The sequence below is a fragment of the Pinus tabuliformis genome, chromosome J (genome assembly GCF_031772625.1).
Source record: "Pinus tabuliformis cultivar Carrire ecotype Pingquan chromosome J, CPIR1, whole genome shotgun sequence".
In the NCBI taxonomy this organism is placed as follows: Eukaryota; Viridiplantae; Streptophyta; class Pinopsida; order Pinales; family Pinaceae; genus Pinus; species Pinus tabuliformis.
Window position 1 is genome coordinate 60465113 of NC_142295.1, and position 14756 is coordinate 60479868.

Below are 14756 nucleotides of genomic sequence, written 5' to 3' on the forward strand. Positions count from 1 at the left end.
ATTGGATTCATCTTCCAACGTCTCTTGGACTCCGGTGACTGTTCACACTCCCCACCAACCCATAGAGGATTAGGTGTCCAAAATTCCCCCCCTTAATCTGAAGGGGTATGTATGAGTCCAAGAAGAGAGTTGTAATACAAAATGTGCAAAAATGCATGGCAGCACTAGGCTGAATGTGCTCTCTGAAATGTTGGTATAAGGGGGGTGGTTTAAGGATGACCACCAACACTAGAACGCTTAGTGCAGTTCCCGGAACTCTTCCAAATCTGGCATGAAGCTGAGGTCTTCTGCTAGAGGAAGTGCTCCTCATGTTTTGAAGAGGGAAACCTTCAACCTTGAAAGGGAGGTCTCAACCTGTGATGGTTTAAGGATGACCACCAACTCTGGAATGCTTAATGCAATTCCTGGAACTCTTCCAAAATTGGCAAGAAGTTGAAGTCTTCTGCTAGAGGAAGTGTCCCCAATTCTTTGAAGAGATGTCTCAACCCCGCATAGATGGTTTAAGGTTGATCATCAACTGAAGGCATGCTCAGGGGCATCTTTGTCTCTAGCTACAACTCTAAATCTGGTATGGCAAGTTGTGGCTCAGGCTCGCTTGATGTGGCTTTGAAGCTTGTATATGACCATCACTTCCCCCCTATCAGATACAAGGTGAGAAGATGGCGAAAACTCAATTGCAAGACTTTTCAATACTCGAGAACAAATCCTGTTGTATGAGCGAAATATCTTCTTGGTTGTTGAAGCCCATTGCCAAGAAGCGATCCATCCAAGATGAATCTTTGTTCTTGCAGGAGGCTTGTTTTTGAAGCATCTGTGTGAAGAATGAGTACGCTGACCACAATGCTTGCACTAATGAAGATCAAAACAATGAACAATGATCTTTCATATGGCCAACTCTGTCACAATGTTGGCATCTAACATTCTGTTGTGGCTGCAAATGTGGAGGAGCAGAATCTTGAACATGTGAAGGTGAATCGCCATGAAGAAACCCAGCACTTTGAAATTGAATGGGCTTGGAATAGTCTGGAATATGAAAGGACACATCCTTGTCATATCCAAGACTTGTTTTGTGCTTGTTGTTGACAAGCTCTTCCCAAGGTCTGATGATTGGCTTGGGAAGTGCAAGCTGAATTTATGCTTTTGCATGCAAATCTGTTGTTGCAATAGGCATTGAATGTGAATCTTCATCAACCTTACTGATTTTATCATTTGCTGGTTGTTGATGGGCACTCAAGAAAACACCTTTTTTTTTAAAATGTCACAGTAAGACTGACTTAATTTGTAGGTAGCATGAGTAGACAACCTCCATAGATTGGGATCAACCGAAAACAAAATGTTAGGGAAAAACAGTGACTCAAGATGCACGCAGACTCAAGATGTTCAAGACTGACAGGGGCTTTTTCATAGAGCAGAGAGTAACGACATCGAAATTTCCAAGGTTACTGTTGTATGCAGGAAGCAAGGCTTCAACAAGCACATTTTGGTGACAAGAGGCAATGGCATTACACAAACAAAAGATACAAAGTGCTCGAATAACTTGTGGAAGGAAAGTGTGTGGGCAGCCTTATATGTATATAATGCGATGATAAACACACAGAAATGCACCCTCGGACTTCAAATAAACTCTCAGAGAATATACACCACAGACACGAACTTGGAATTACCACACAACTGTTCCAGATTGAGACAGAATGCCAAGGCAATAAATGGCAGGACATAATATCCTCTCTCGACTCTTAGGAAGTACTCGGGCCAAGCAGAAGAAGATATATTCCTCCCTTAGACGAATAACGCATGCTGGAATCGGAGTTACCACTTGCACTCTAGTTGCTCAGTGCGTTACCATTCTATAAAAGATTGTGAACGGTGAGTAGAGACGGGATGTAACGCACAGGCTGGGGAGAAGGCAGATGGGTCAGATTTCAGACCAGAGGAGTGCCCATGTGGAGCAAAGTAATGCTATTTTTATAGATGACTGGCCAAATAGAGAAATGGCAGACAAATTCTGAAAAGAATGCAGCCCTGACAAGCTCTAAAAATGCCCAGGCCTAACCTACGCTCTGATACCATGTTAAACACATACATGTCGAAGGCAGAATATGAATGATAAACATTAGATTGCCTTTACTATTCACAAGTTATTCATTTATAATACATTGTACATGACTGTTGGATTCATCTTCCAACGTCTCTTGGACTCCGATGGCTGTTCACATTCCACACCAACCCATAGAGGATTAGGTGTCCAACACAAATAAACCACACACCTTTTAGGTGGATCTATGCCCAAAGAAACAATGGTCGAGTCCAAAAAGGGGTGGCCCTAAGAATGGTGCCTCTAAAGCCCTAGTCATGTTATGTGCTCCAAAAGGATTTAGTGTAGAAAAAAGGCATCATCATACAAATATCAAACACAAAGGTCTTAACCCCTTGAAATCATAATACAATTAGTTTTTGAGCCAATACAAGATCCCTATAATGTCCCAAACAAAAAAAAATTGGCGAATTATCGGAATTTATTTCAACAAATATGCTTCATATAAAAATTTCATCCATTAATAGAAAATTGCCAATAAAATGTAGCAAAAAAAACACGACAAATGATAAATGGAAATAAACTCAGCTTTATTATACTAACTAGATAGGGTATACATGATACAACTGAAATAGTTGAGATAGATAATCTAGCCTCCAAACTAATCTACTCCAATGCTGAAACTAGGCCTCCCAAAACTGAACTGAAAATCAATAAGTTGCAACCTGTGAATTCACCAAGGAGAGAGATGGGTTCTTGCCCACTCTCACTAAATCACCTGAGGGATTCCATCCTAGGGCTACTACTGAAGTTGAGAACTCCTAGTTCTCCAAACCTTTCCACAAGAAAATATCACAACTGCAAAGTTGTCCCCAAATGATCTCCTCCTCCTTTTAAAGACTCCATAGATAGATCTCCAAACCTCTAGAAGCATCTCATATTATTATTTTATTATTATTCTAGAAGCTCCTCCCTTGAATTTATCTTAGGTGACCTTTTAATTTTATTTTATTTCACTTAAGTCACTTTGCCTTTTTCCTCAATTAATTATTTTTTCCCTTTTTAATTAAATGACTAACTAAAGTCATTTTTAATCGGGGAAAATGGTAAATCGCCCACCATACTCTCTCCGCCATACTCTCTCCGACCATTAAAAGTCACTTTTCAGCATCCCATCTTGTAGATATTCTCTTTCTAATTCCAACGAGCTATTACATTGAGGTGTTCCATTAAAATGATCCTCTTGGAATGCCACCTCAAGCGTAATTAAATAAGTCAGGCCCAATAATAACCTTGTTTTACGAAAGTTGTTGGAATGTGACGAAACAAAAGGCAAGTTGTGTGGATGATGGAAAATGCCAAGTGAATGCCATTGGATCCCATAAAAACTCCACAAAACCCATCCAGGATCCCTGATGATATAATCTTGTTCCTGTGGTCTAACCATCACAAACCCTAGAAATCCACCCTGGTCGTACTATAGAGAAAATAAAAATGGGAACATGACAATCTTTAACTAACACCTTAGAGGGTTTATACCCTATGCTCTGCTAGGAATGTGCCTAAGAACACATTATTATTATATAAATATTAACCATGTACAAAAAGTAGCATCTAGGAAGAAAAAGTTGTTGTAGCAAAAAAATAGTACATTGAATAAATTTCTATATGTTAACTTCTTGTCCTAAGAATATAATAAAAGTGAATGGAGTAGCAATTCGTAACAAATTGGTTTTCAGATCTTGATATATGTACATATAAAGCAAAACAACTCACCTTGTATAGTGTATCAAGAATAAGCAAATCCAACTGTCCACCTCCACTTTTAGATATCACTGAAAAATAGCACAACAATGTTAAAAGTATTATAAAAAAAAAAATCAAAAGTTTACATTAATTGCAAGAATGAAGAATCTCATTGATACAAACAAAATGGAAGTCAGAGTTCCATTACTAAAACCTACAAAAAAAACCCCAAAATATGACCATCTAGAGCAATTGAATGCTCACACTTGATAATTTATTAAAACAATTTTCAGATAAGATATATAAAAAATGATTGAATCACAGATGCTTTACAATTGAATGGACCCCAAATATAAATATAGCATAAGGTGCCTCTTAATGGAAATTCATGACTCTTTAGTAATAAGTATTAATTTACCTTTATTATTAGTTTTATTGTACTTTTATTTTATTTTTTATTTATTAGCTTTAGCCTTTAACTACATAACATTGTCTTCCCCTTTAAGAATGACCTGTCCTCGAAGTAATCTTGGATGAATTTTTCTTCCATTGTAGATAGTTATCTTGATTCCAGATTTGTTTGTGAATATTTGTGAGTTCTTTAAGTGAATGATGTAGGAGTTTTGATCCATATACTTTGTATTTCTTCCCTTGCCACTTAAATTCCATAAATTGTTCTTGTAGAATTGTGGCATAGGTGCCCAATTACATCAACCATTCTACTCCTAACACCATATCCAATCCACTAATAGATAGAGCACAATATCAATATTGTAGTTCCAGATTTTTTTTATTTGTATAGAAACCTTACGGCATCATCCTAATAATTTATTTGTTTACCATTAACAGTTGTAACAATGACATCCCTCATGAGGTATATAAAAAGATTTAATTGACTTGAGAGATTAATGTCCATAAAATTGCATGTACTTCCAAAGTTTAACATGTACTTCCCTTGAATTTTAAGATCCTTGGTTCCATATTTTCCTGCAATTGCTGCAAGATATATCATGGGTTTTCCATCTTGTCTGTTACGACTAGTGCCACTATTCCTTAGATGAAGTGATGTATAACACACCATAGGTGGTTTCTCTCTTTCTTCTTGAACTATAACCTTGGTAAAAACCTTTGATTCATCACCCTTACAACTTTGCCTAATGCATGTGATTGATGCTAATGACACCTTTGGTGATTTTTCATTTTCATCAAAGTTTAACATGTCCTCTTTAGTATGAAGCTTTACCCTTACAACTTTGCCTAATGCATGTGATTGATGCTAATGACACCTTTGGTGATTTTTCATTTTCATCAAAGTTTAACATGTCCTCTTTAGTAGGAACCTTTACTTCCTTCCAATTTATAATTTTCCAATGATATAAGTTATTGGATGCTACATCTACGATAATTATTTTCCTTATTTTTTCATCATCAAAATTGCTGTTGGAAGTGTCTAATTCTCTTTCATCTTCATATTTATACAACTTCCAATTGCTACATTTATTCCCCGGTAACAACTTGTTTCCACAATTTTTGCATTTCCCCTCCCTTCGCCATTGGGCTTCCAAGCTATAATTATTCTCCTCTTTAATGTGATGAAGGACACTTCGAATTTTCAAAATTTATGCTTTGAGATGGCTTTCACCTTGATTAAACTTGGTCAAAGTTTTTTGAGATGACCTTTTTAACTTAGTTTTGGTGATTTTGGCCTTATATCTAGCCTTCTCCATGGTTGTCATATTATGCATTTGTAATTACTCCCTCATGTAAGGTTTTAATCCATACACATAAGTTTGAAGTAGTTAATGTGAAAAATCCTTGATTGCAATCACTGATATTATTCTCCTAATCGTTAGCAGTTTAATTGTTTATGGCAATTAACGAATAATTCACAATTGCAATCTTCACCGTAAAAACGTTGCCGAAAATAAAATCAGGAACTGAAAAACATATGTACACACATAAAAGTCGGCACCAATATTTTTGGACTAAAAATCCCTGGAAAAACCTTCAAGGGAGGGTTTATTTTATTATTATGCAATTCTGGGATTACAATAATCTAGATGCCAAACTAGCAATCCTACTACAAATATATTGGCAAAATATCTAGGAGATATTTTTCTCCCTTTGCAAATCAACTAGGCCTCCACTGGCCTACTCGCACTGCTTGGCTTGGAACAATTTGCACAGCTTGCTCATTGGCTCCAAATGAGTCATCTTGCCTACCACTACCTTTGGATGATCTTTTCGGCCTTCGGCAACTGAAACGACCTCTCTCCTAGCACTCGCACTAGGGTTTCTGGCTACAAGGCCTCTCTACAGAATAATTTTAGCCTCCTTTTTCTTGCCACTTCAGCACTAGAAATCCTCTGGGAAACTCTCCATAATCCTCCTCCTGAATTATCTGTTGCTCCCCCTCTCTGGCTCGAGCTTTCTCCCTTGCGGAATCACTACAACTTGGTAGCTCGATCTGCCAAGGTAACTCACTCTCCCTCTTGTGTATTTCTCCATCCCATCAACTTGCTCTTATAATCTCTCACTAGAGCTTCGACGGCCACGATTAGATCCTTATCGACGGCTAAGATCATCTTAGACTTGATCCAAGTCATTTTCTCAAAGTCTTTAGAGCATAAGCTGATCTCCTCAATTAATTTCCTTTCATTAACCACTTTTCCTAAGTTAGACTATTTAGGAAATATTTAAATGATGGCTAATTAATTTAATTAAGGTGTTTCACAAGCTTATCTCGCAAAACATTTTCTATGTTTTGGATATCTTGTGTTCCTTAGCCTCTTAGACTTAAATCGAGACTAGAACACCTCTCTGATGCTACCAAATCAATCAAAAACTAACACTCCCTCTTAGCATGGAAGGTGTTCTCTCCACTCCATTTCTCCTCTATAGGCGGACCATGTTGTTGTTGGTGTCTGACATCTGTAACATACTATCACTCTCCACCAAGCTATTTCGCATACTTTGATTCATCTGCTAACCCTGTAGTTGAAATACTTTGCACCTTGTTGTTGACATTGCACTGTGCCACCCTGCACTTATGCCAACACTGCCTACGCTGCATCTGATCTCATGCTGCTACTGCTATTGCAACTACTGCAACTGAGAACTAATCTATTGTCCCTGCAACTGCCTTATACAATTGTCCCTATAGTCTTTGACTGCAACTAGCTTCGCTCTGTCTACTACGTATCTGACTATACCCAACTGTCTTTGCACCCATCTAGTATCTGACTGCAACTAGCTTTGCACTATCTCTCAAGATCTAACTGTGCCTTGCTGACATCTCGATCCTCTTGCTACTAAATATTGTGGGCCCCTGTAGCCAAGGTAATGATCCATGAGGAAACACTTGTCTGATGTTGTGCCTCCTTGGACCCTGCCCAATCCTGCAACTCTGAAGCCTCACGCTCCTCCTCCATCTAGAGATATAGTCGCTATCAATGCAAACTCCTCCAACCTAGAGATCAACTCATGTATTTATGCCAAAGTTGTTGTTTGTTGCTGCCCCTTCTTGTCCTTCTTTCTCTTGGGACATTGGGTGATGTAGTGACCAAACTCACCACATCCAAAGCATTTGACCTTCGACAGGTCCTTTTTCTTCTTCTCACCTCCCTTTGAGTTTTGTCCCTGGCTGGGACCTTTCTTCGCCTTTCCCTTATTGGCAAGGGCTACATTCTCCTCTTCCTTCTCAACCTCCAACCCCTTGCTATTGTCATTGGTAGTACCCTCAACAAGACTGAGACTTAGCTCCTCCTGAGTGAAGTCACTCCACAAGCATTCCCAATCTGGGATCGATGCACAATAGCCAAATTGTTTCAAGGATCAAAACACATGTCAAGCATGTTCCTGCACATTTTAGGTCCAAGAAAGTTAACTTGGATGCCCAAATACCAAATGATCACCCCAAGTTTGGTACACTTCAACTTTGGATTCAACCAGTGGGGGGATCCTCTTGCCTAATAACAAAAACATCTATTTTCTCCTCACTAAAGTGTTTATTCTCCTTCACACATGACCTTCCATCTCTCCCCATCTTCAAAAATCTTAGTGTTACTTGCTCCACTATAATAAGTGTGCTTTCCTCCCACTAAGAAGTTGTGAACTTTATGCAACCCTCCACCACTCCTTTAAGACCTTTTGGTGCACCCTTTCCCTAAACACCATACCCTCTGCTCCCCCTAGAAATAGATCACTAGTGCATGTTGTTCGCATGGCCTTCCCTCTATGACATAACCAGGTAGGCCCCCACCTATATTACCTTTGCTCCCCTTCTTGCCATCTATTCTTGGAAAGAGACATCACAAGAGGTGTCTAGGTTAGGAGCACTAGCAAGGCAACAAATGAGGGAGGTTTAACAATAAGAATGAACCTAACACATAGACACCATTTGAAAGTCTTATGTTGCTTCATAGACATTGGGAAAGCATTTACCATGGGATCAAAGAGAGGATTTGTTCTAGAGGCTTCTAAAGATCGGCATTCTGAAGACAATGAGATTATACAGGTCGACACTTAGCGACCTTCATACACTACACATCCCTTTTTATATCATTCAAATTACCATCATTGTTAAGCATGGATGGCATCCCCCGTCAACCCTTTATTAAATATTCATTGACAACATGGAATCTTTCCTCTATGAGCATATTCAAGACAAGGATAGTTTCCTCCTACATCAATTGTTGCTCTCTCTATACTTCTTCATCAATCACTTGATCCTATTAGCCACCTCAATTGAGGGCTTACAAAGTTTGATTGATGCCTTGGCCAACTTTTGTAATCTCCACTAGTTGACAGTCAACTTGCATAAGACCAAAGTTAAGATCTTTTGTTCTATAAACAAGGTACATCCACATAGGTCTAAGACATACCTGGAGATGTTTCTTGACAAACCTTGTAGGAAGTGTAAACCGTGACCTATAATACATACTTTCAAGCAGAACATGTGATACGAAAAATATGATTTCATCCCTTAAGTTAGATAATCTTGGAGGATGGAATCCTATGAAGATCAAGATATTTACTTTTTCAATCAGCATTGGTATTTTTGCTTGAAATCCTAGACTACTGGTAAAACCTAGAAGATAGAGATTAAGATTCTAATATGAGATTTTAGTGTGTTATCTAGGGAGTACAATCTTTACCCTAGATTGGCTATAAATAAGAATTATATGAACCATAAGAAACTTATGAATATATGTACCTTGCATTTTCCGTACCTTTGATTATATTAGACTTGTTGTAGCAACAATACTTACTTGGTTCCTTGTTTTCTTCAAGTTGGTCCCTTTATCAATTTTAGTTTCCTTAGGACAGACTTCGGATTCTTCATGTAATGACACTGAAAGATGGTGGTGTTGTGGAAGGCTTCATCTCTGCATTTTACATCTAAATATCATCGCACTGAGATGGCAGCGAGATTGTAGATACAACGAAAAACTTCATTGTGATGAGAGCACCGAGTTAAGGTCAATGTGTCAACACCGAATCCTGTAGTCACTGCAATGTAGATTCATCTCTGTGATAGCAACGAACTTTTCTTTCTGAAAGAAAAACAAGCTGAAGTAGCATCGAGCATTCTGTGACATCCGAACCTTTTGTTGTAAGGACCCAAAATATATATCACTTATTCGAGCTTCCTTCACCACAATATATACCAAACTAATTCCCATTCTTTGAGACTTCTACGAATTTCCTTACTGTAGTTTATCCGAAGTTCACTTGATATTATGAATTATATCACTGTCCTGTGGAGCGGAATTATATCTCTAAACTGTAGCCTTTCTTCACTAAAGTTCTACGAACCTATCCTGAAATGATCCGAATTGTCTCTTACTGAAATGTATTACAATTATACTCGAATTGCTTTTTGATATTTGCTAGTTTTTGGTAGCATCAGATGTGCTTTAGCCATGAAAATTGGTGGAGAGGCTAAGACATATGAGTTCTAACGAACCCAGAAACTGTTTGGTGAAATTCCACCCGATTTGTATTTTATTAAAATAATTAATATTTTTAATGGGGCTCCTAAGTCTAAACTTAGGAAAATTAAAGTATTAATGCGTATTAATCAAAATATGGGTGAGAATGATCTAGAAAGCGGATCAAGTCAAGTTTTTAATCTTAGCGGTTGATTAGAGACTTAATCTCGGTCGTTGAAGTCTCAACGAGAAAAAGAATAAGAAGGCTTGGGGTTCATTTAGAAAGACACATGGAGAGAACGAATTGATCTGGAGTTCAATTTATGGGGCTAAGAAGTTGAGAAATTCGAACTGAGTAATCATTCTACAGCAAAGGGGTAGGGATAGTTTGGGAATACTGAACAGAGAGGCGGAGAACCACTAGTGGAGGCAGCGCAGCATCTAGAGGCATTGACGCTAGGCCAGTCTGGGCCCACGTAGTCTTGACGCATAGACAGAAGGGCAAGCGTAGAAGTGAGGCCGCCCTCATGTAGAATTCCGGAACTGTCGGGGAGCTGCCAGAATAGCCGGGAGAGGTTGACATAGAAGCTCTAAGAAGCAGAAGAGACTGCATAGAGCTGACGCAGAGCTTGTAAGGTTGACGCAAGGCCAGTGCAAAGATACACGTGGTTAGCCAGTTCTGTTGCCGGATTAGCCGGAAACTGCTGGGTGAAGTGAGGTAATCTCACTCAGTTTTCCACCATTATATTTTTCTCTGTCACTAGATTGTCGGGAGGGCAACCAACATTGTATTCAGAACTACTGCTTAATAATATAAAACCCTCAGAGCTGCTGCACCGGTTTTCCCACATTGGGTTTTTCCAGTGTCCTATGTATCTTGTTCTTTGCTCAGTTTCTTGTTTCATGTAATCAAATTAAGTTGGTGTAGGCTGCAGAAGTAATTTACTTCAGTATTTTTCAGAAAATAACTTGATAATGTATATTAAAATCAAGTAGGAGAAGTAAATTCAGTTTTGCCGCAGTAGGGGTTCCTTGAGTGTAGGAATTTTCACATGGCATCAGAGCATTGATGTTGAAACAGGAAGAGCAGATCCAGTGCTGAGTAGAGAGGCCAATAGCTGCATTTGGCAACAATTTGAATCCCCTTGAAGGGATTGCACAATCCTTGCTAGGAAAGCAGAGATTTCAAGGAAATCTCTCTTTGAGAGAGTCAACAGAGAGGTACGATTTCCAGTTCGTGAGCTTACAGAGGCAGAGGGAGTGACGCAGAGCCTCAGCATAGTGCTTGAAGGGCGTAGTTTTTGCCGGGGAAAAAATATGTCGGAAAAGAGCGAAGACACACATAGAAGGGGAATTTTCTCCTCAAAGGACTTTTCTCGCCAAAAGTTCGAATTTTTCACTTGCCAGGCAGCAGACCAGTGCTGCACAGTGACTAGAGGAGTTAGTTCGACAGTTTGGGTGAGATGACATCACATGGATTTAGAGATTAGGACAGGTTGGAAGGAGCTTCCAACTACGTCATATGGAAGACCAGAATCTTAGCTGTTCTGGAGGAGTACGATCTCGAAGCTTATGTCAAGAGTGTTGTGGCTGTTCTACAGACAATGATCAGAAGAAGAAGTACAAGGCCGAGCAGGGAAAGGCGAAGAGGTTCATACTCGATGGAGTTCGAGATCATGTGGTCTCACACTTACAGGGCAAAGATACAGCCTGAGAAATGTGGGAAGCTTTGTCTTCACTGTATGAAGGTTCTTCCGAACAGTGGAAGATGTACTTAGAACAAAAGTTGCAGCGGACATTGATGCAAAAGGGAGAAGGGGTTAACTCCTATCTTCAACGTCTTCAGGACACCAGAGACCAGCTTGTTGTAGTGGGGTCTACTCCTCAGTCTACCGCGATGGGAAGGATAGCCCTGAATGGAGTCTCGGATGAATAGCAACTCTTCATCCAAAGTATATAGGGCAGGGAGAGCTACCTTCATGGGAGGAGATGTGGGCAACCCTTCAACAAGAAGAACTAAGGAGGGATCAGGTTAAGGTCAACCTCAATGGCAGTAGTGGGAGTGGCACAAAGACCAAGGAGGAGGAGAACGCAGCTCTAGCATCAAAGGGACAGCAGAAGCAGAAGCGAAAGAAAGACATTTCGAAGGTGAAATGTTTCAGATGTGGCGAGATGGGCCACTTTGCATCCAAATGTCCTGTTGACCACTGGAGTGGTACCTGATGATTATATGAAGACTCCATGCCCAAGGATGATCCAGAGGACACTTGTACCATCAGATATCGTCAGTGAACAGAGTTTTTTAACTCTACTTCTATCTTCTCATCATCTTTCTTGTACCCAGATTCCACACCCTACGGGGAATTGTAATAAGTGATACTAGTAATGATGAGTTTTGAGTCTATAACAGGCCTAGGATGTTGGGACTCGATCAGCAAACGAGTACACCTTGGAGTGTTTTTTTATCTAGTTAATTATCCCTTCTTTTTCAGAGGCGGATAATTTTCTAGGTTTTTCACTCACGTTTTACCTCAAAGTTGGGGTGACGATTTGAAGGTTGAGCCCCTGACACATCCTAGTGTCTAGAGTCAATGTATATTACCATACTAGATCACAGAAAAAATCTTGTGGAATTTGGTTAGGTCTAGGTAGTCATTTTTTAATTTTTTAGATTTCCAACAGGTCAAAAAATGCAAATAAGTATTTAAATTGTAATAAGTGTAGTCTAGAGAATTTTGTGTAGGGTATGAGTAATCAAAATTACACCTCTCACCCTCAACTTTCTACTATGACACACTTTGAGGGGTTAATAATGTGTTTTGGACCCTCAAAACCCACTTTTCCTAAGTTTAGTGGAAAATCTGGCAATTAATTAAGCCAGAAATTAAATAAATGGAGAAAAATAAATATCCACACATGCTAAATGTTGTGGAAATGAGGTGAAAAATTATGGGTGAGTTAAAGTGAAGTCCCAAGGTGATGTGGACTCCTAAAATCAAGGAAAGGACATGTGCTCAAATAAAATCGAATTTCTGGCATTAAATAAAAAATTTGCTTGGAAATTCGAATTTGTGCAGTTAATGCACATTTGGGAGGATTTGGGAGAATATTTGGTGGAGATTTTTGTGAGAATTTGTCTCCACATGGGTTACCACCCATATACACTTGTCATTCCACCATAAAATTCGAATTTGGCACATAAGGGAAGAAGAAAATGATGTCCACTTGCTAAAATTCGATTTTTACACTTGGCATTGGAGATCCATTCAACAAATTTGAATTTCTCTTTGGGATTGTTACTTCATGCCACTTGTTTAATCACTTCTACATTGGGATTGGCTCCAATGCCATTTGTCATTGTCATTCTTCATTGGGATTTGCTCCCAACTCTCTATATAATAGAGCCATGGGCTCTCACATTGTATCATATTGTTACTAGCTATTGTGCTTGCGGAAGCGTTGCTGCCTTCTACACTTTCAGAAATATCAATAAAGACTTTGGGGTTTCATTCATGAGGTGTTCCTCCTTTGGGAGTGTGATGAATTGTTGATCACTGGTATAATTCTTTTAAGTTTTTACTTATGCTTTGATCTAATTTGTTTCCATATGCTCTTGCAGAATTGTTAATGTAGAGCTATCTTGCATTGACATTTGATTTAGAAGTATGCTCTAGGTATAGAATGCTCTAGTTGGTTTTAAATAAATCTCGAGAGTTTCTTATCATTGTTTATTGCTAAATCTATATAAAACTAATTCTTGATTGAAGTTTTGTAGAGAGAAAATCTTGTTGGGATTACAGAATCAAGCGTGAGGGGAAGTTTTTAGAGAGACCAACCCACTCTTGGTACATTCTTAAAGGAGCTCTCATTTGTTCTTTGAACCTTCATAATCTTATCTTACAAAGTGGATTTGCAGGGATTTCGGCACATAGCTTGTACACAAGCCGAGAACTTCTAAATTTAAATCTTTTTAAAAAAAAAATTGCACTTCATTTCTTTCATTTGCTATCTTAGAGCTTGAAGATGGCTAAGCAAAGACGAAAGTTTACTTTCACTCCTTAGCTTAGCCTTTTGTAAATTATAATTGTACATATACATTTTATCTTGCTGATTTTTCCATTAATACTTAACTTATTTTGTAGTCATTGTTTGACTTGTTTGCTAGCTCTTGTGTGGCAGATTTTGAAGACCAACTTCCCGCAACATCTAACAAGTGTTTGCAAGACCTTTGGCAAGTGTTGGGGTTTTGATTTCCAAGGATGTCGTGAGCCCTTTTGCGGCTTATTTTGGTCAAGTCGAGTTCACTAGAGGGCTGCCCATTTTCTTCTTTAAGCCATGGGCATTTGGAGGAAACTCACACCTTGTTTCCCTTGCGTAAGTTTTGCGAGATCTTGTCACTGCTTTCTCAAAAAAGGAGGTCTAGTGTCCAAGTTTCAAGCAATTATTGTGAGAACTCTCCTTGAAGTATAGTTGAAAACTTTGAAGGGCCCTCTTCTCATTGTAATATTAATAAAATATCTAACTTGCTTGTGGGAGCTTGGGATTTCTCCCATGGTATCCTATCTCCCCATTTAGAGGGAGGCTTCTCTTGGGTGGATTGACATTTGCATGGTTTAAGCTTTCATACTTCATTCACTTACATGCATGCTTTAATTGGGAATTAACACAACCTCACTATCACATTTCATAAAGTTAAAGTTTGTTATAATTTCATTTGAGCTTTGCATTTTCTTTCTCATTGTTGCTTGGAGCTACAAACTTATACTTTACTTTGGGCAATTCATCATTTACATGCAAACATTTAATATTCTTAACAAATTTTGATTCGTTTCCATTTACCTTGGTAAATTGTTTCATGAGCACTTGAAAACATGCTTCAATTTTATGCTACATTGTTATCTTGAATATTGGAGCAATTTAGTGTCATTGTCTATTTGAAACAAGTAATTTACTTTCAAGCAAATTCCCTGTATCATTTTAATTCATTGATGAAACACATGCAACACTTGTAAGCTAATTTTATTCCTCCAATTGAAGTTATA

At 38.6% G+C, this 14756-nt stretch overlaps 1 protein-coding gene across 2 annotated transcripts in view; it reads right to left on the minus strand.

Annotated features, from left to right (window-relative positions):
- The window catches only part of LOC149225503 (putative hydrolase C777.06c), a 167972-nt gene that overhangs the window by 35538 nt on the left and 117678 nt on the right, over positions 1-14756 (minus strand). For both annotated transcript variants that reach the window (XM_089377108.1, XM_089377109.1), the window contains exon 7: positions 3812-3870. In XM_089377108.1, coding sequence (XP_089233234.1) covers positions 3812-3870 — 59 coding nt within the window. The remainder of the gene's footprint in view (positions 1-3811; positions 3871-14756) is intronic.